We start from the raw sequence: 23,197 nt of genomic DNA, 5'->3' as shown, positions 1-23,197 counted from the left end.
GAAAATTTTATTATTTACAACAAATATAAGAAATTTTTAAAACAATTACAAAGCATAATTTCCTATGTATCTCATCATTCTACTGGGCTGGAAATCAATGCTATTTCTATAATAAATTCTCACTTAACAATTCATTCTTCCTCTACTAGTGATGTCCTACTTACTATCCATTCACCAGATGGTGCATTTTCCGAAAGCTCTCTCATATTTCCAGACAGAATCTCCAAGTAGAGGTAATCATTACACTTGACCTAGTTGCTAATTTTCAATACAGAATACAATAGTATATATAATCCCAATAAGGACTTTTTAAATCCAAGTACTGATACTTTAAGAAGTTTATAGAAATAAAAAAGTAATTTAGGATTTATTATTGTGAAATATCTGACACTAGCTGAAGTTTGTTTACTTATTTCTTTTTTTAAAAAATGAGTCATTCTTTTGTTGTATAATTTTTTTAATGTTTATTCATATTGAGAGAGAGAGAGAGAGAAAGAGAGAGAAAGAGAGAGAGAGAGAGAGAGAGAGAATGAATGAGCAGAGGAGGGGCAGAAAGAGAGGGAGAGAGAAAATCCCAATCAGGCTCCATGCCCAGCACAGAGCCAGGCATGGGGTTTGATCTTATAATCATGAGATAATGATTTGAGACAAAATCAGGAGTCAGATGCTTAAGTGACTGAGCTCCCCAGACACCCCTGTTTACCTGTTTAAATATGAGTTTTCCTATCCATAAAATAAGACATTAGAGGTAAATAACCTAGAATATCCTTTCCTAATATTCTTATAGAAAATTGTTGATGATTCAAATCATTGTCAATTCTTATTGTTTTCAAAAACTATATATCATAAAATCCATGTTTGAATTATACGATCAATGTTTACTTTTTATATAGCATAATTTCTACTAATTTGTTAAATGTATTTATTAGTATGAGGTATCCAAAAAGCAGGTCTGAATGTTCCTAAATGAATTAAACATGATTTCTTCTTTCTTGGAGCTTTCTATTTGAGGTATAAAATTAGAATATAACAATTAAATAAATGAGTGGCAAACTAATTTTAGACTATGATCAATGATGTAAGGAAATGAATTATGTGCTATGACAAAGTTAAGTAATAATATGAGGGGTAAAATGAGGAAGATGGTGTGATCAAGAATTTACTCTGTAAGGGGATGACCTTTTAGCAGACACTCAGAGTATTTAGATAGGTGAAGGATTGGAGAAAGAATATTTTACACAAATGGAATTGACATGTATAAGGTATGGGGACAGGAAAAACTTGGTACGCTTGAAGATCAGTAAGCCATCCAGTATAGATGGAGTGTACTTGGAGAAAGAGTCATACACATTGAGTTTGGAGAAATATCCTGGATTTTAAAGGTGATTACAGCAAATGTTACTTTATAAGCACAATTAAAGGCATTTATGCAGCTTTTGCATAATGATAACAATTAAAAACCGTTTATTTTAAAGGCTGCTTTAAATAGTGATACAGAAATAGTGAATATACATGTCATGTATGGCCCATAGGCCAGTCTAAATCTTATACTACTTGGTATATTATTGTAGAAAATTCAATTCTGCTATAGAATATAAGGATGTATGTATTAAAGGAGACACATAAAGAAATTCCATCAAGGTAATTTCCAAGAGGATAATATTAAGATTTTATTCCAACTGAAAGAAAAAAAATATGCAAGGCATAAATAAATAAATATAATGTGATCTGATATACTTTTTTAAAGTTTTCATTTATTTATTTATTTATTTATTTATTTATTTATTTATTTAGAGAGGGAGAGAGAGAATCCCTAGCAGGCTCCCCGCTGTCAGCGCAGAGCCCAAGGTGGCGCTCGATCCCACAAACTATGAGATCATGACCTGAGTTGGTCGCTTAATCGACTGGACCACCCAGGTGTCCCAGTGATCTGATATACTTTTAAAAATAGCTCATTCTGTTTCTTATGTGAAAAAAAAATGTGTGGATAAAGAGATGACACAGGAGAACATTTAGAAGAATCCAGTAATATCCAAAGGGAGAAATGCTTAGCTGCTACAGGATGCTCTGGGTCTTGCTTTTGTGTTACAGAGAATGTCTATAGAACATTCTAGATTCCAGGAAAGAGTTGGGATGAAGGCATGGTGGGTCTAGATTTCGAATCTTAAGTCCTTTTATTGGCCTGAATAAACAAACCCAAACCATTACAGTGTCAATAAGTCTAATCTCTTTGTGTGTGTGTACACACATAAAGAACAAGAGCTTCCCATGCCCTTTGACATTCTTGTATTTGCCAAGCATGTCCCTGAATGACATCCTTAGTTAGAATATGGAGAACTTTATCAAAGCCTATGAGGCTGCACAATGCATCTTTGGATGCATCTAACAAGTGGATCTACCAAATCAATCCACTCTAAATCATGGAGTACTATATAGCTTCAAAATATGTGTTCTAGGGGCACCTGGGTGGCTCAGTCGGTTAAGCATCCAATATTGGCTCAGGTCATGATCTCACAGTTTGTGGGTTCAAGCCCTGCATCGGGATCTGTGCTGATAGTTCAGAGCTTGGAGCCTGCCTTGGATTCTGTGTCTCCCTCTCTCTCTGGTCCTCCCTCATTCATGCTCTGTCTCTCTCTTTCTCTTAAAATAGATTTTAAAAGTTAAAAAAATTTAAAAAAATAAAATATATATTCTATGAATTTTAATTGGCATAATTAAACTCTCAAATGAAAACTTAAATAAGTAAAATAGAATGTACAAATGGATACTTTATGTAAACCTGTAGGCATTTTACATCACTAAAGTAAAATAAATAACCTGTAGGCATTTTACATCACTAAAGTAAAATAATAAATAAATAAATAAATAAATAAATAAATAAATAAATAAAACTGCTAAAGATGATAAGATCCAACTTATATATTAAGTAATAATATAAAACAAGAATACCACAAAAAATGTATTAACATATTCACAATTGTTTTGGATTAGGAGGATTAAAACTTTTTTCTTTCTATTGTCCTATGCTTTCCAGATTGTTTTCCATGTACAAGTATGGTTTATTTCACTATAAATTATAAAGTAAATAATTTATTAAACAAACCAGATTCTTTATAAGCTGGTTCCTCCATTTTTTTCTCTAGTGTCATTTCCAAATATATTTCCTTATACTCTATGTGTTCAAATAATCACTAATCAACTTATCACATATTGAACTTTTCAAGTGACTAAGTTTCTGCATACATTCTTTATTTTACAATATGAACTCTTTTAAAGATTTTTAGTTTATATTGAAATTATCTTTATATATATATATATATATACACACACACACATATATACACACACATACATATATATGTATACCCAAAATGATACATTATTCTAAGTATAATGAATTTTTCAAACTAAGTATATATAGATTATCAGAAACAGAATGTTACCAGCAGCTTTCCAAGTCCCCAACCCAACCCCCTCCTCATGCAACTTTGTTATCACTAACCTCTCTAAAACTAGTGTGACTTCTAATAGCACAAACTAATTTTGCAAGTTTTGTGATTCACTCCTGTGTCTGTTTTTCTTTACTCAAATCATACAAGTTTAATAAATATTGTTACATGTATTTTTGTATATTTTTCTTCTACTTAAGGTGTGTGATACCTTCATCCTTTTTGATATTTTTTATCGGTTTTAATTTTCATGGGCATTTAGGTAAATTCTGACTTTAGATTATCACAAATAGTGTAGTTATGAACGTATTAGTACTTTTTTGGATAAATATATATAGGCCTATTAAGTATGTACCTCACAGCTGACTTGCTGTGTCATGGGTAGGTTTATTTTTCAGTTTTAGTAAATACTGTCACAAAGTCCGTTCTTCCAACACGCGGTGTTTTCCATTTTTCATTTGGTCGGGTATATATTGATATATCACTATACATTTAATTTGCATTTTTCTCATGGCTAAAGAAGTTAAGCACTTTTCATATGCTTAATAGTCAAATGGGTATCCTGTTTTGTAAACTGCTATTTGTCTTTTACCCAAAAAGATTGTTGAATTTTCTTTCTTATTGATATATAGAAAATCTTCAGGGATTAAGTTGTTGAGTTCCTTGTTTTATATGCATCTACCTTCGCCATTGTCTCCTTCATTTACTTCTCTATGGATCTATGAACTAACAAATATGTTCTCTTGTTCTGTGAGTTGCTTTTCTAGTCCTTCAATGCATATTTTAATAGTAATGTTAGCATTAATATAGTCTAATCATTTTTCTTGTATAGTTATTGCCTTTTGTGTCTTTTTAAATGCTCTCATCCAAGGTCACCTATGTTCACTATGCTCTGGAACTGATGCTTTTGTGTTCAGGGTTAGATAGAGGTCAAAATCCATTTATATTGTATAGTCAGGGTCCTAAAACTGTTTATAAAGAAAAAATTTGCCCATCACCTTTTAGTTTTATAAATTGAGTGTTTATGTTAAGTCTACGTTAGGGGTTTACAAATATATCCCATTAGTCAGGCTTAGGCTGTTTGGGTTTGGGTTTAACCTTGCACTGATTTTACCTTGGCATTATTTAATGACATTTCCTGGTGGCATTTGTCCTACCTCTTCACATTTCTTCATCTTCTTAAACACTATTTTGTTTATATTTGGGCCATTACATTTTTATTTGAATTTTAGAGCCACTTTGTAAATTAAAAACTCTCTTGGGATTCAAATAGGAATTATATTGAATTTATAGATTAATTGAAGGAAAATTGATCTTTGCAATATTGGGTTTTACAATTCACAATCTCTCAATTTATTCAGTCTTTTCTTTCTATCAATAAAATCATTTCCATGTAGAGATATTTACATATTTCATTAGATTTATTAACAGATCTTTTTATCACTATTTTAAATTTTAACTTTTTAATCTTCCTCATGTCAGGTTTAAAAAAATTATTGCCTTCAAAAATTTGCCGCATTATTTCTAATAGTTTTCTGAAGAAAATTCGGATTTTTCAGCAATGTAACTGTATAATGTGCAAATATTTTTGATTTTTCCCTAATAATTACATACATGTACATATGTGTGTATATACATTCTCAGTACAGTAGTGTATGAAATAATGAGAGATAATTTGCATTTTTACATCAGAGAAACATCAATGTTTTATCACTGATTATTAGGTTTCCTTTAGGTTTTTGTAGGTGTTCCTTATCAAATTATGGAGTATTCCTTCTATATTTTGTTTGTTAAATATTTATAATTGTCAAAGAGGAAAAATTTCCTCTACAGTTCAATGTCCTTCTAGCTGAGCTAAGAATCAAATTGATATGAAACAGATTAACAGGAGAAAATAAAATTTAACAGCAAACATATGGGGAATCCACACAGACATAGAAATTCCAAAGACAGGCAACAAGACTTCTATGAGCTCTGGAAAGGGGTAGAGGATCTGAGGATACAAAGGAGAGAAAGATCATTAGCAGGAGATGAAAAGAGATGTTTGGAAACCAAAGTTGCCCTATTATGTAGATAACTTTCTTATCTTATAAGGAGCAATTTCTGTCAATAGCTCTCTTCCTGGTAACAAGCAGGTAATTAAGGGGGAGGTATAGAGTTTTTCCTGAAACTGCTGAGTTTTGATTGCTTCTAACTCAAACTAGTGTTCTTGCCAAAGTGGCTCATCTTGGGACTGCCTGCCCTTGGCACCTACAAGATGGAGTATTGAGTTTTCTCAAATGGTTTTTTTCATCTATTGTAATGATCACATTTTTTTTCTTCTTATTCTTTAGGGTTTTTTTCCCATTCTTTTTTCTAACTTCCTCAGAATGGAGTTCAAATAATTTTTAACATTTTAAATTTTATAACAAATGTTCCACTAACCATAGCTTTTGATGTATCTCCAAAGTTTGATATATCACTCATTTACTATTTTACATTTTAGTAAGAATACATTGTAATTTATGTTTTTCTGATTTGACTCATGGATTATTTAAGAGTAAACTTTTAGTCTCTCAGAATTTGAGATTTCTTTTATTTTTGAAAGTTGATGAGACTTTGTTACACAGCATATGGTCGAATTTGGTAAATTCCTGTACACTCAAAAAATATGAATGTTGCAATATGTGCACATTTTATATAAGCTTACTAGACTTTCATGAATTTCAGTCCTTTGCATATTTAAAAATGCACAATGCATTATTGATATATATCATAAGCTATTAACATTGACTTATTTGCATATGTGAAATTTGTATGTATTACTGAAAAAAACCCTCAAATTTTAGTAGGAACTTCAATTGCTCTTATGATGAACCCAAACATATGCAAAACCATCTTCTATAAGTTCTACATTTAAACATTTTAAAACATGGGTCTATTTTGATAATATCTATGAGGCTCACTTTCCTTAGCTATTCACTATCACAGTAATTTATGCTTTATACAATGATGGGGATAAAATAGGGTAACATTTTAATTTTTTGGTGTATGGCTAAAATTATAATGCTAATCTCTGTTAATTTTCCCAATAGAATTGAAAGGGAACACAAAGGTCATTTGAAATGAAACCCTTGGGCTCCTGGGTGGCTCAGTCAGTTAAATGTCTGACAAGGTTTTGCGTTTGAGCCCACGTTGGGCTCTGTGCTGAGTGCAGAGCCTAGATCCTGCTTTGGATTCTGTGTCCACCTCGCTCCCTCTCTGCCCCTCCCCAGCTAGCACTCTGTCTCTCAAAAACAAATAAACATTGAAATGAAATCCTTGTTTGGGTTTATGAAGAAAAGTATACAGTGTGATGGGACAATTCGGTTAGCACGAAATAACTGATGAGGTGGAGGAATTTTTGAAGTATACATAGAATAAAGAAATGATTTTTAGAAAGGAAAATTCACTAATGACTTGCATTGGCTTTTCCAAATGATACAACAACAAAACAGAAAACCCTTTCCTAAATAACAACATGAACTTCAAAGTACAGAATAAAATCAACAAGTGTAAAAAAATGAAATTTGACCAAATAAAATTGATAAGACTGTTTTTCTTTTCATTGACAACACAGCAGGTTTAAGTTTGAAGTTTGTCATTTATATATGTGAACTGCTTGAGACTGAGTTTAGTTTTTTACTTTTAATGAAGGAATCGATAAATTTGCAATTCTTACAGGAAAGAGGATTAAAAATCCTAATCCATCCCTAAGATCTCAGAAAGACTTGATAGGGCAAAACTATGAAGGAGTATATTATATATAAGAATTTGATTACCAAAATATAAAGAAATATATTCACAGTATTTTAGTTTGTTATTATTTTATTCCAATGAAACTAGGACATAAGTCACAAACCATGCTAAATTGTACAACATAGTTTGCAACTGAAAATTAAACATTAGCTTTTGATACCATTTTAGAGCTCTTTTGGGAATTCAGGCATTCAGTGATCTCTAGGCCACACAGTCCATATGCAGTGGCTGTTAATTATAGCAACATTCTCTCTGCTGATCTAGGAACTTTCTAAAACATTCTCCATATGCTCCAAAGAACAATTTGTCTTCTATTTGGACTCTAATTAAAATTTTAAAAATACCTAAAATTTCAGCATATGAAGTTAAGTTTGTGTGTATGTACTTGTGTGTATAATAGGTGTATGTCCTATTTATGTTTAACTGATTTAGAGCACCAAACTATGTATCTTGAAGGTTATTTCTTAAAAGTATGTCATAAATTACTCTTTTCTCTATATTTTGTGGTTCTTAATGTTCATATTCTGTGACATTATTAAAACTACTCCTAGTCAATATATGTTTTCAACAAAATGGATAGAGTGACATATGTCATATGCTTATATAGATTTCTCTCTCCCTTGTTTAAATCCATTAAGAGGATCTCTCTCAATACTAGAATTAAGATTAAGCTGGTCAGCTTCATTTTGTTTTGGTTTTGATTTTTTTTGTTTTTTTTTTCAACTTTATTGAGATATAATGGAAATATAACATTGTGTAGGTTTAGGTATACATGTGGTGATTTGGTACACATATATGCTTTAAAGTGATTATCAGCATAAAGTTAACATATCCATCACCTCACATAATAACTTTCATGTGTGTATGGTAAGAACATTTAAGATTTATTCTCATAGACTTTCAACAGCAAGGTGGTTACTTTGATATGTAGGGTTCTCTATTATTGGGCCATAAGTATTTCAATTTCCCACTCAGCCAAAATAATCACTTACATTTCCTTGATCATAATATAATATTTCTAATATGTCTGCTTTCCTTCATGCATTGTACCTACTTGTAATAAATTTGATCTCATCCCAATTCTTTCTAATACCCAAGACCTAACTCAAAGTTTATCATCTCCAGAAATTCTTTTCCAAAACTTTTTTCCTCTAGTAAGTTTTATATTTTCCTTCTCTCTTCCCCTAATGTCATGTGTATGTATATCTATTTTACTTTTGTAGTCAAAATCATGGAAATAGAGTTAGGCAGACAAGACTTCAAATTGTATTCTCATATTTATTAAATGTGTGATATTTGATAAGACTCAGATTTTTAGGTCTCAGTAAAATAAGGACAATAATGTTTAAATCATAGCGAAGTAATTAGCCCAGTTTCTGGTCTATAATAAATAAATGATAGCTTTACCAGTTTTATTACCATGATTTCAGATATATTGTTAACTTAATCAAAGTACTTCCCTCAGGTATTAGAGAATATCTTTCAGAACAGGAACCATGGGATTTTCATCAGTCTATCTAAACTCTAGCACACTGTATGGAATGGCTACTCAAGAAGTGTTCAGTTAAGAGGATTTGCTCTCTATGTTCTCAAATGTGAATTTTAACCTTCTGTTTCTTTGTTTGCCAATAGCAGAAACAAATAACTTCTAAAATTAATTACTCTACAGTCCGGTGTAGTTATTTACAAATACAGATTCTTTAATTCTTTAATTCTGTGAGAAGAGATAAAAGTGCATAGGCTTAAAAAGAAAGTAATATAAAGACAAAACATTTAAAGACAAAATTAAATTAGCTAAGTAGAGGTAAATTTCTCATATGTAACAAAAGAATAATAATAAAAACCTATTCAACTGGATTATTGTGACATATAAGAATGTACTTTTAGTTACTTTTCCAATATAATTGCTTCATGTGACTTTCTGATATATTTCAAGTCACTTGTTAAAAGTTGTTAATAGGGGCGCCTGGGTGGCGCAGTCAGTTAAGCGTCCGACTTCAGCCAGGTCACGATCTCGCGGTCCGTGAGTTCGAGCCCCGCATCAGGCTCTGGGCTGATGGCTCAGAGCCTGGAGCCTGTTTCCGATTCTGTGTCTCCCTCTCTCTCTGCCCCTCCCCTGTTCATGCTTTGTCTCTCTCTGTCCCCCCAAAAAAATAAATAAACGTTGAAAAAAAAAATTAAAAAAAAAAAAGTTGTTATTAACAACTTAATTTTAACTCAGGATGACTTTTCACACCCCAACTGATATTTTTATGATTCAGCATTATGTATCTAGTATCATCTTTGAGTTATTATCTTGTTCTAAACATTATTTAGAACTAGGTAGATTCAAACTAATTAAATACACAAGTAAATGCACAAATAAACAAATGTAAATTTTATTATTTTTTTTTTACTGCTAAAAGACTAAAATCGTAAGAACTAATCAAAGAACGTAAGTCAGTTATATAAACACTTTTCTGGAATCAAGGTGAGAGTTTACTTGTTCTTATTCAATATCTGTCAAAATTAGGTTGATCTGCCTGTGTATAACTTGGTGTCTTCTATAAGACACAGCCACGTTAATTTACTTCAATAAATTAATTTTACCGCTATCTTGTAGTCTTCATGAAGGTGTGGTTTGGATATAAAGCTACTAAAAATATTACATTCCATAAGGATTACTATTTAAAAATTTATACATGAATACTAAATCTAATACATACAAAATTATGCTTAAATTAGTAGTAAATACTAAATTAGCTTTTAAAACTATACTTAGCATTTACTAAATTTAGACTTTAAATATGATAAGGATAATAATTTAGAAATTATAGGCCAATAAGCTGGTTCCAGTGGACCTGAAATTAACTATGGGGTATATAAAAATAGAACACATACAATCAATAAAGATTTTAAGATATTTTTCTATTAATATTTAATAGTCATGCAAAACCACTTCAAAAATTGTGTTTAAAATTTCAAGGGGGTGGGGAATCTCAGTAACCATGAATTTTTCATTTGCAAAAACTCGCCAAACTACATAATTCATAAATACCAACAACAGACAAATGATAAGTATTCAGTGAAAATGATATTCTATGTGGTACCACTATGCAATTTTACTTTGGCTTTTCACTCTACGAATGAAAAGTTCTTTTACATACCTCTAACCTTTGCCAGTCTCTGGCCACTTTCCAAATTTTTACAGACTATCCTACTAAACTGATTGTTTCTGTGCTGGATATTGAGAATACAATGTCCAATGTCATTCCATGACAACAGATGTTGATTAGACTCTAAGTTCTCATTTCTACTCACTCTAGGCTCCTGCATTAACTTGATCATTTGCATATTTCTCACCAGTGTATCCTCTGTGAGTTCAGAGAATCTTCTGTTTATTTTTGTGTGTGTGTGCATTTTTAGCATTTGAATATATGTAATCTCTTAATAAAGTAACCTCATTACTATCCAACAATGTTTCACTAAGAAAAAAAGAATAAAGGGGCACATTACTCTTTTGGCTTTTTTTATATTTTGTTTTAAATAGCTGTTTCTTACTGCCAGCAGATTCTCCACATCTGTGATTAAGTAGAGGTAAGTGTATATATATATACACACACATATATACATACATATATATACATATATGTACATATACATATATATATAAAAGTGTTAAGACTCTGATATAATTACTTGTCATGATTAAGCATTTATAACTCAATTAACATATACATTTAAGGTTAGCTTAAATGTAAGTGAAAATAATGATCTGTCTTCTAGTAGTACCAGCCTTTGAGTCAACTAAACAGAACAATATGGATCCAAATTAAATATTCAAAATGTCTCTTGAAGGTGTTTGTCTAATCCTACTTTTACCAGCCTTCTTCATCATTACAATTAAATGTGTTTATATATATGCACACATGCACACATGTATACGTGTTTATCCCCAAATGAACAAAATCATAAAGCTATGAAATCACCTTTGAAGATAAATTGAGCTGATAACTTCTCTATGAAACTTTCCATAACCTGACGCTCTCCTATACTCTCTTCTCACAAGTTGTGGATGTTTCTTATATACTTATTCTCTATTATACTTAAACATACTCTATTATATCAGTTGATACACCATACATCATATTATAAGTACTTACCTTCTTGCCTTAATAGATAGTATATTCTATGTATTTCTTGCAGGCAAGAATCAAGACTTAATCATACTTATATCTGTAGTCATGAGCAAATATATAAGAACACTGCAAGGGTTCAATCAACAGATTACACACCAGTAAGCGCTCAGTTTTAGAGGTCTTTCTTTTTTTCTTTATCTCTTTTTTTTTTCAATTAGGGATACTGACTCTAGAGTTGCTAATGTGAAATGAGTTTCTATTCTACAATAGTATATAATTCAGATGAATTATGTTTTTTTAGCAACTGCTACATAGGGAAAATTTCAGTTTTAAAAGACTGACAATTGGACTGCCATTCAGTGATTATTAAGACAAACTGGTCACTTCCATCTACTTGAACTTGATTCATGAAAAAACATTAAATATGGTCATGTGCAACAGGCTACTGAGAAATGCAAAGCAAAGCAAGCAGTTTTATATTGAGGACTATAAAAACATATATTATGCGAGAAAAAAATCTTAAAATTTTCATACTTCTAGTGCGAGTATAGAGGATGACCACATTGCTTCTACATTGTTATTTGCAAATAATAAATTATAAAACATTATACTTCTTTGTCATCTTCTTGAATGATAACAAGAAGTTTGTCCCTGAGAAACACAGAGAACAATACTTTTTCAGATATTTCAAAGAATGGAAATAAAATTTTATTTCTCAGAGCACTCAAATATCTTATTGACATATACAATCTACAGATAATTTATAACATAGGAAAAAAATTACAGCAGTAAAAAATAGACAAAAGATAACAGTCCCTTATGGGGTTCTTCGATGTATTAAATACACTACTGGGCAGGGGATATACTAGGTAGGTTGCTAAAATGTTAAAATAGTAGTATATATTTGTGATATTGAATGGAAAAGCAAGACAGCATTAAAGTTAAACTTCAATATAATTGCTAATTCAACATTTTGTGTCAGAAATTAGTGATACAGAATTGAAATGTTAGATGAAATTAGATGAATATGTATATATATATTTCTACTTATATCAGTGATTAACATAACATATTCCATTTTTGGAGCTTTGGTTCATTTTGTGTGTGTGTGTGTGTGTGTGTGTGTGTGTGTGTGTGTGTGTGTTTTGAGTCTTTCTGACTCTTTCATTGCATGGAAGTGCTTTTTTTTTTTATCAAGAATGATGGTGGAAATGTCAAGATAGAATTGACACAGCTTTATTGATAAAATATATGTAGATTAGAACTAATTAGTTCTCCCTTTAGTCCACTGAATCACATAGTTTCTCTTAAGGACAGGAAGACTTAAAAATCAAGAGAATATGTTTAAGAAATAAATGAAAAAAGGGGTCTGTGGGTGGCTCAGTTAAACATCCAATTCTTGGTTTCGGCTCAGGTCATGATCTCACAGTTTGGGAGGTTGAGGGCCTCATGGGGTTCTATATTGAGAGCCCAGAGCCTGCTTGGTATTCTCTCTCTCCTTCTCTTCCCCCTGCACTAGCACTTTTGCTCTCTCTCACTCTCTCTTTCTCAAAATAAATAAATAAAATTAAAGAAAAGAAATAAATGAAGATGTATTTAGTCTTCTGTATTAACAAAGAAACCTAACTGAAAAAGCAGTACCACTTAATATAACTTTAAAAAAACATTATAAAAGACCTGAATATGAACATCCAAGAAGCTCAATGAATTCCATGTAGGATTATTTCAAAGAGACTCATACCCAAACACATTATAATCAAGTAGTGGAAAGACAAAGAGAGAATCTTTAAAACAGCAAGAGAGAGGTGACATCCTATACAAAAGATGATCCTCAATAATATTATCAGTAGATTTCTCATCAGCAACTTTGGAAGCCAGAAGTCAGTGGGCTGATATATTTGAAGGGGAAAAACAAACATGAAACAAACAAAAAACCAAAAAACACAAAAACTGTCAAGAATTGTATAGCTAGCAAAAGTGTCCTTCAAAAATGATGGAGAGATGAAGATATCCCTAGATAAAGAAAAGTTGAGAGAGTTTGTTATCGCTAGAGTTTGGTCCTGAAAGAAATTATAAAGGTATTCTTGCAGGTTGTAATGAAAGGACATTGAACAGTAACTAAAAGTGATATAAAGAAATTAAAATATCGGTAAAAGTAATACACAGGCAATTATAAAAGCTAGCATTATTGTAATGATAGTTCATAACACAGGTTTTGGTTTTATTCATGATTTAAGAGACTAATACATTTAAAAAATATTAGTCTAGAAGCTAGTATTATTGTAACTGTGGGTTGTGACTACTTATTTTATGTTGTAATAATTTAAGAGATTAATGCATTAAAAACATAAATTTATGAAAAAAACGTAACTTTATGATTTCAGACACACAATGTGCAAAGATGTAATTTTGTGACATCAATAACTGAAAAAAAGTGGGAACAGAGCTTTAAATGAGCAGGTTTTATGTTATTGAAATTAAGCTGGTATAAATTTAAATAAGTGTTATAATGTTAGGATGTTAAATATAATCCTCATGGTAACCCAGATATAAAGAGTTATAGAATATACACAAAAGTAAATGAGAAGAAATTTAAACCTTTTCAATATAAAATATCAGCTTAACACAAAACAGACAGTAATGAAGGAAATGAGGGACAATATAAGCTATAAGACATCTAGAAAATAAATAGAAAAATGACAAAACTAATTTTCCTCTTAACAGTAAGTAGTTTTAATATAATTGGATTAAACTTTCTAGCCAAAAGACAGCTATTGGCAGAATAGAGAAGAAATCTGAGCTAGCTATATGTTGTCTACAAGAGAGCCACTTTAGATCTTAGGATGCAAATAAGTTGAAAGTGAAGGTTGGAAAAGATATTCAATGCAAATAGTAACCAAAAGAGAGCAGGTATGATTATACTAATATAATACAAATATACTTTAAATTTAAACAAAGTTTGTAAGAGGAGAAAAAAAGACATATAAATAAAAAGTCCCATACGTCAAGAAGATATAACAATTATAAACATTTATGTCTCAACAAACAATCAAATAAGAAGCAAAAATTCACAGAATTAAAGAAATAAATTGATATTTCCACAATTGTTACAGACTTCAATATCCCATTTTTAATAATGAACAACTAGACACAAGATAAGGAAATGAAGAACCCAAATAACACAATAAACTAACTAGAATTAGCACATATAGGACACTGTATCTGTCAGGGAAGAAGATCCAGCTACCAATCCCAGGTGAGTATACCCATTGTGTGGAAAATGTGAAAATCATGACAATGTCAACCATCAGAAGTAGGAGTTCACAGACACTGGTCCACTGCATATTCTACAGCATTGCAGCTGCCAAAGAGGACTCACCATGTATATCACTAGTTGGAACAGCACTTTACTTACTTACAGAAAGGAGAAGAAATAAAAGATCAGTGTCTGTAGTATATGCAGGTCTCCCATGGCCACCAGGCCTGTCTGATAGCCCACTCAGGGTGATGGACTGCATGCACCCTTCTTGTAAAAAAGGTGAAGATCCTATTCCCCTCCAGCATAAGGGCAGATATACTGCAGGGGCTGGCCAAATGCCATACAATGCATACTATTAAGCAACAAAAGAATTTTACTGTGTACTGAGAACAGGGCAAAATTTTCTTCTAATGAGAAAGAAGAATATATGGGCAAGCAGCTGATGGCCACTCGGCATCCATTTGGGGGAATGTCCCAGACTCCAGACACTGATTCCTCCACACTATCCAACAACAGAATACATTCTTCTCAAGTGCACATGGGACATTCACCAGAATATGCATACATTAGGTCACAAATTGTGTCTCTAAATACTTTAAAAGATCAGATCTTTTGATCTTTTCTGATCACATAGATTGAAGTTAGAAATCAATAGCAGAAGGAAAACTGGAAATTTTTAAAATTTGTGGAAATTAAACAATGCACTCTTAAATAATCAATGGGTCAAGGAAATCACAAGATAAATTAGAAAATGCTAGATAAACGATAACAAAAACACAATATACCAAACTTACGGGATGCAGCAAAAGTGCTAAGGGGGAAATTTAAAGCTACAAACACAGATCTAAAAAAACAAGAAAGATCTCATGTCAACAATCTAACTTTACAACTTAAGGAACAAGAGAAACTCAAACTCGAAGCTAGCAGAAACAAGGAAATATTAAAGATCAGAAATAAGTAAAATAGAGGACAGAAAAATACAAAAATCAATGAAACCAAAAATTGGTTCTTCAAAAGATCAACAAAATTAACAAAATTTTCACTAGATTGACTATGAAATAGGAGATTCAACTTGTTAAAATCAGAAATGTAAGTGGAGACATTACTACCAATTCTATAGAAATGAAGGATTTATATAAGAATTTGTACTATGAAAAATTATAAGCCAAAAAAATTGAATAATCTGGATAAAATGGACACAGTTCTAGAAACACAATTTTTTCAAGGCTGAATCATGAAGAAATAAAAATTCTGAATAGACCTATAACTAGTAATGAGATTGAATCAGTAATTAGAAATCTCCTAACAAAGAAAAGTCCAGGACATGACTGCTTCATTTAAGAATTCTACCAAACATTTAAAGAACTAATATTTCTTCTTAAAATTTCAAAAAAAAAAACAAAGTGGAGAATGCTTCCTAACTCATCTTATGAAACCAAATTTACCCTGATACCAAAGCCAGACAAAGGCACTATCAGGAAACTACAGACCAATATCCCTTGTGGATATTGATTCAAAAATCCTGAAAGAAAGAAAAGAAAAGAAAAGAAAAGAAAAGAAAAGAAAAGAAAAGAAAAGAAAAGAAAGAAAAGAAAGAAGAAAGAAAACAAATACAACATTATATTAAAAAGACTATATACCATAATTACATTAGATTTATTCCTGGAATATAAGAATGGCTTAACAAACAAAAATTAACCAATGTAATATACCACATTAACAGAAGAAAAATAAAAACATGATCATTTCTATTATTTCAATTGATGCAGAAAAAAACATTTGACAAAATCCAACACCATTTATGATAAAACACTCAACAAATTATGTATTACAAGGAAATTACCTTAACATAATAAAATCCATATATAAAAAATCCACAAAGAATTTATATTTGGTGTTGAAAAACTGAAAACTTTCCTCTAAGATCAGGAACAAGGCAAGTATACCAGCTTTGCCACTTCTATTAAACATAGCACTGGAAGACCCTGCCAGAACAATTAGGCAAGAAAAGGAAATAATAGGCATCCAAATTGGAAAGAAAAAGTAAAGTAACCTCTTTTCACATATAATATGATTTTATATGTAGAAATTCCTAAAGATTCCACAAAATAGTGTTAGAATCAATAAATGAATTCAGCAAATTAGCGGGATTACAATGTCAATGGTAAAAAATCAGTTGCACTTCTATATACAAACAATGAACAATCTGAAAAGGATAGTAAGAAAACAACTCTAGGGGCGCCTGGGTGGCCCAGTCTGTTGAGCATGTGACTCTTGATTTCAGCTCAGATCATGATCCCAGGGTTGTGGGATTAAGCCCTGGTCAAGCTCCATGATGAATGTGGAGTCTGTTTGAGATTCATACTCTCTCTCCTTCTGCCCCTTTCCCCCACTCACACTGTCTCTCCCTCTCTCTCTCTCTAAAATAAAAAGAAAAGAAGAGAAAACCGCATTTAAAAAAAGCATTGAAAAATAAAATTAACTTAACCAAGCAGGCAAAAGACATGTGTGATGAAAACTACAAAACATTGCTGAAATAAATTAAAGAAGACATAAATAAATGGTAACACATCCCATGTTTATGGATTGGAAAACTTAATATTTTTAAGATCTTATTACTACTCCAAAGTGATCTACAGATTTAATGCAATGTCTATCAAAATCCCAAAGATTTTTTTTGCAGAAACAGAAAAAAACATTCTAAGATCAATATAAAATCTCCAGATACCCCAAATAGCCATAACAATAATTAAAAAGAAGAACAAAATTGGAGGGCTCATAATTCCTGATTTTAAAATTTCTACACTACAGAAATATAAGCAGTGTACTACTGGAATAGACATATAGACCAATGGAATAGAATAAAGAACCCATAAATAAATTCTCATATATGGTCACATGAGTTTTGATGATGTCTCAAGATCATTTACTGGGGAAAGGATAGTCTTTTCAACAAACAACACTAAGAAAATTGGATATTCCAATTTTAAGATTTCCAATTCCTAAAAACATAAAGTTGGACCATTATCTATCACTATATAAAAAAATTAACTCATAACAAATCAAAGTCCTGAATATAAGACCTAAAACTATGAAACTCTTAAAAGAACACTTAGGACCAAAAATTCAGAACATTGAATTTGGCAATGGTTACATGGATATGACAATAAAGCACAGTCAACAAAAGAAAAAATAGATAAATTGTACTTCAAGAAGCTTAAGAATGTTTTGTGCATCAAAGGACACTATCAACAGAGTAAAAAGATAATCTATGAAATGGGACAACATATTTGAAAATCATAGATCTAATAAGGCATCAATTTTCAGACCATATCAAGAACTCCTAAAATTGAATTTCCAAAAATAAACAGCTTGATTCAAAAACGGGCACAGGGCTTGAGTAGACTTTTCTTCAAAAAATATTGCATGTGGCAGATAAGCCCAGGAAAAGGTACTCAATATCACAAATTATTAGGGAAATACAGATCAAACCTATAATAGTTACCATCTCACACCCATTAAGATAACTACTACCAAAGCAAAATAAAACAGAAAATAAATGTTGACAAGAATGTGAAGAGACTGAAACTCTTGCAAACTATTGTAGGAATGTAAAATGATACAGCTTCTATATGAAAAAAAATAATGGTTCCTCAAAAATTAAGAATAGGGTTACCCTGTGAGCCAACAATTGCATTTCTGGGTATAGCCATAAGCATTGAAAGCAAGGTCTCAAAGAGATATTTGTACAGCCATGTTCTTAGTAGCATTATTCATAGCAACTAAAATGTGGAAACAACCCAAATGGGCAGATGAATGGATAAGCAAAATATCATTTACATACATAAACTAAAATACTATTCAGCACTAAAAAGGAAGAAAATTGTCACATATGTTATAATATGCATTAACCTTAAAGACATTATAGTAAGTGAATAAACCATTCTCAAGAAGATAAATACTATATAATTCTATTTACATAAAGTACTTAGAGTAGTTTAAATCATAAAAAGTAGAATGGTGGTTTCCAGGGGCTAGGTGGATAAGAGAATGAGGAGTTATTGTTCAGTGGGTATAGAGTTTTAGGTGTGCAACATGAAATGAGTTCTGGTAATTTCTGATGGTACTGATTACACAACAGTTTGAATGTAGTAATGTTACAGCTGTACACTTTAAATGGTTAAGATGGCAAATTTTATATTCTTTGTATTTTATCTTAATTAAAATGGGAAAAATGAATGAAAATGCCCAATTGGGATAAGGATAATGGAAAAATAATATAATCATTAGTCATGTGACATTCAATTTAGTCCCTTCAGAAGGTAATAGACATTATGTTTTAAAGAAGCTCTGAGCATTAAAGAACATATTTAAGGAAACCCAATGCAGAGCTATAACACTGAAATATCAGAAGTTAGCTAAGTATTCATCAATAAAGTGAAAGTTCAATAAATTATAGTGTACTCACTAAATTAACAAAGCATAAATTTTTCATGAAAACTACATAGACTATGAAAAGTACTTTAGCTGTGCAACTTAATTTATTGTTTTAAATTTGCATTCAAGAAGTTCATTCTCTTTAGTGGACAGTTCTATGACTTTTGATAAATATATAAAATCATGTAACATATGCCATCACAATCAAGATACAAAATAGTTCCATCATGCAAAAAAATTCTGTTATCCTTCTCCTTGATTCAACCACTCCACTTATCCTCAAACCATGGAAAGCAGGATGTTCTCTGTCACTATAATTTTAACTTTTACAGAATGTCAAATGGAATCATAATATGTACACTTTTGAGTCTGACTTCTTTCACTTGTAATGCATTTGAAATTCATCTATGTTGATTTGTGTATCAATAGTTCATTCCTCTTTATTGCTGAATAGTATTCCATTTATTATTTCATGTACAGTAATTCATGTATAGTATTCCATGTATTATTTCATAGTAGGTTATCATTCAACAGTTGAAGGATATTTCAGCTTCCAGTTTTGATGTTATGGTTCTCTTGTATGAAAAGAATCAAGGTAATTTAGTCAGGATTTGAAGGGTGTCATACTTGAGATTATAACACTTTCTAATTCCTATCTCATTATCAGATTCTCAGACACAGGTAACTCTGAAATTAGGGAAAACACTAAAATGGAAAGCAAAAATTTTAATTTAATGTTATACTTCAATAAAGTTAATTTTTGCATATATTTTTCATAAATAAAATGAGACTTTTGAACTGAATCAGTTTTTAAAGATTGAGGTTCCTCCTCCCCCCAAATCTTATGTTACTTAAAGATTGAGGTTCCTCCTCCCCCAAATCTTATGTTACTCTTAGTAAGTTAAAAAAAAAACAACAATATAATCATAGGGATAATTTTTCTTGGTTTTCTATTAAAAATTAAATCAGGTATCTAAAAAGTATTATAAAACAATTAAAATATTCTCCATTTTCCCTTAAAAGGCTCAAAAAAGAGGAACTGCATCGTGAGATGCACCCATGGAAAAGCACCCAAATATCCTCTTTATCATTTCTTTTTTCTTTTTTTCAATGTTTATTTCTTTTGAGAGAGAGAGAGTAAGAACATGTTGAGTGGGGAAGGGACAGAGAATCCCAAGAAGGCTTTGCCCTGTCAGTGCATAGCCCAACACAGGGCTTTATCTCACGTGGTACCATGATGTGAGCCAAAATCAAGAGTCAATGCTTAACCGACTGAGTCACAACTGCATTTATTTTTTCAAAGGCTTATTTATAATGGTAGATCATCTCACACAAAATCACTTTCATCTTCTCTTTTTTCCATATTTTAGATCTACTTTTTTTCTTCAATAAGTAGATATAGTTTAAAATGTAAATCAGTTTAGATGTTCAATTTTTGTATTCATTAATATAATCAATGCTCATAGCTTCTGCCTTGCAATAGTAAACCATGATTCTCAAAAGTCTTAAATTAAAGACAACAAAAAAATCTTAAGAGAGTTATTCCAGTAAAGGTGATCTAGAAGCACATTCTAACTGACCATAATGGATGACAAAGAGAAGAGATATAATGATTTCCACCTCTTGTATTTGTAATTCTTGTCTGTAGGTGTTTTGTATTATATTTGTATTTATTAATCTTAATCACTGAGGCTTACTTTTAAATATATTTTGATGGAAGTATCTTCCTCATTAGCATTTTTATATTACTTTAATAGCATTGACAATTGTAGCTAAATATATTTCTAAATACAAACGTTCATTTGTGCTATTTCACTGAAAAAAGGTGTTGATTCTTCTGGTATGAAATATATAAATGAAAGGAAAATGAACTTCCATAATTAAAATTTCTACATATTTAATAGGGAATATATAGCCAAATGTTGCAATATAGTTAAAATCTAACAGAAGTTATGTTCTTTTTCAGCAGACCATCTCAGTTTGGAAGCACTTACATATTTATTTCACATCAGAAGATTGATACCTCTGATATACCTCTACTGGAGTCTTTATTTTTCTGTCTTGTTCTATAACACTTAAGAGTAGATCATCCACCAATTATAAAATTTAGCAAGTCCTGTTCTTAGGTCAATCCAATAAGCCTGAAGGATAAAGATCGGTTCTCTGCTTCATTAGCATGAGACATCATAACTCTGTGTTCATTGTATATTATTGATTCAAGTACACAGGCCCAGATTCTGCTCAAATAAATTCACTTGGTAGTTGAAGTGAAAATATCTGATGGTTGAAATTGACCTTAGATGTTTAATAGCTTGGGTCCTCTGAGGGGGTCATCAACACTCATTATTACTTCCTATTCAAACCATTATCCTGATCAATGCGGTATTGTTCTTATGATTCACTTGCTGGATGTTTCTTGAAACTGAAATCATAGCATTTTCAAGCTAGAAGAGATTTTACAAATGATAAAACTAAAGGTACAGGAAGGTTAACCATCTTTTCTTCTATTCACTCTTTTGAAACTGGATCCTATTTTATTTTTAATTTGAATGTGTTATAAGGATAATTAGAAATATGCCCTATTAGCTCTCTTCTAGCCTAACCCAGACTTATTTGCTAGATGAGCAGGCTCCAAAGACTTGACGTCATGGTTTAAAAATACTCTGAAGGAGAAAGCCATCTAAACAACAAAATCAATCAAGCAGCCAACAAAACCTTGTTGGGGCTTTTACAAATGGCATATAGTAAAAAAGAAAAACAACAGTTGGTGCTCTGGTACAGACCTTTGAAAAGCTTGATTACATCACAACACTGACAACAAGTTTTTGTAACTGTCCTGTATCACAGGGTCACATGTCATTATTAGAAACATAATGAAAAATTCTGTCTTACAATATATTCATTTATCACATAATGTTATTGATTGATTTTAGCAAATGATATAGGTCTGCTGTCATTTCTTTTAAATATTATTCAATACCTTTCTGCATGTGATATGAAAATTGTCTTTAAATGTTAATTTAAAGGCTTTAAATCCAGAAACGGAATAATTTTGAGTTCAAGTTACCAAAATCGAGTTGAAACATAGAGAAAAATTAGAAGTTATTTCAGTCATAAAGTTATAGCAATCATTTTTCTATTACTGATAAGTTTGACTCATGGTTCCATTTTTTAATCTACTGATATCAATCTGCAGACTTTTTTTTCCTAAAAGAAAAAAAAATGGCATGAGCAATTGTGCATATGATTTCAGAGGATTTAAGGATGCTAAAATATGTCCATGTATCTCAGTGAACTTCAGATTAAAAATATCTGCACGAATTGAATTCAAAGATGGAAGTATCATTATTTACTCAGGAAGAAGGATGACATTCACTTTAATGCCTAAAATTTAAGCTCAGTGTAATTGAACAATCAACAGCTGTAGTTGACTGATAGTGCTTTAAATTTTTTAATAATGTCACGTCACATGGAGGGAAAAAAAAACAAATCCTCTTAACCAGTCACCATTCAAAGTCAAAACATAGGAATATAAATATTCAGTAGTATTTTAACTCTCATGTATAATTAAGAATGGATTTTGTAACTCGAAATGTAATTCTCTCAGGGAAGTATGTCATATTACTCAAGATTCACATTAGGAATATTTGTAGATTAATATTTTTATTGTTGAGTGGCAAAAATAACATATGTGGATTTAAACCAAATGATGATCTACTTTAAGCAGTTCGGTTATGGTACGAGAAAGGAACAGCTGGTTGTCAGCAGTGTTTACTGTGACTTTAACAGACCACAGCAGCTACAGAATGCAGTCTTAATGAAGGAGAAGCTCTAAAGCCACCTGTGGAAAGAATTACAAATGTTTCAGGAATGCCACAATAATTTGTTTTCTTCTATGGGTAACCAAATAAATCTGAGATTTCATTGCCTAAAAGAGGTGAAGTCCACAAGATGTGAATGTTAACAAATTCTTCAGGCTCTTTGAACACTAGTTTCATTTATTCTTTCTATTTTTCACTCTGTAAGTGCTGTATTATTAGCATGGAGCAAAGGGAATAAATCCTTACAATTGTTTGACAAGCTAAAGTTCAGTACTGTGGGGCCGCATCAATTTGAATTTCATGTACCACTATTTCCCTTGACATTTCACCATAGGG

General features: G+C 31.2%; 1 protein-coding gene across 1 annotated transcript in view; it reads left to right on the top strand.

Annotated features, from left to right (window-relative positions):
• TECRL (trans-2,3-enoyl-CoA reductase like) overlaps positions 1-21,119 on the top strand; it is a 123,260-nt gene extending 102,141 nt beyond the window's left edge. The window contains exon 12 of the mRNA XM_047092152.1: positions 21,007-21,119. Coding sequence (XP_046948108.1) covers positions 21,007-21,119 — 113 coding nt within the window. The remainder of the gene's footprint in view (positions 1-21,006) is intronic.
• The last annotated feature ends 2,078 nt before the right edge of the window (positions 21,120-23,197 follow it).

This window comes from Lynx rufus, unplaced genomic scaffold (genome assembly GCF_022079265.1).
Source record: "Lynx rufus isolate CCGP_SWC_20201006 ecotype Redwood Valley unplaced genomic scaffold, mLynRuf1.p SCAF_3, whole genome shotgun sequence".
In the NCBI taxonomy this organism is placed as follows: domain Eukaryota; kingdom Metazoa; phylum Chordata; class Mammalia; order Carnivora; family Felidae; genus Lynx; species Lynx rufus.
Note: the sequence above shows the minus strand (reverse complement) of the source record. Positions and strands in the feature narration are given on the sequence as shown.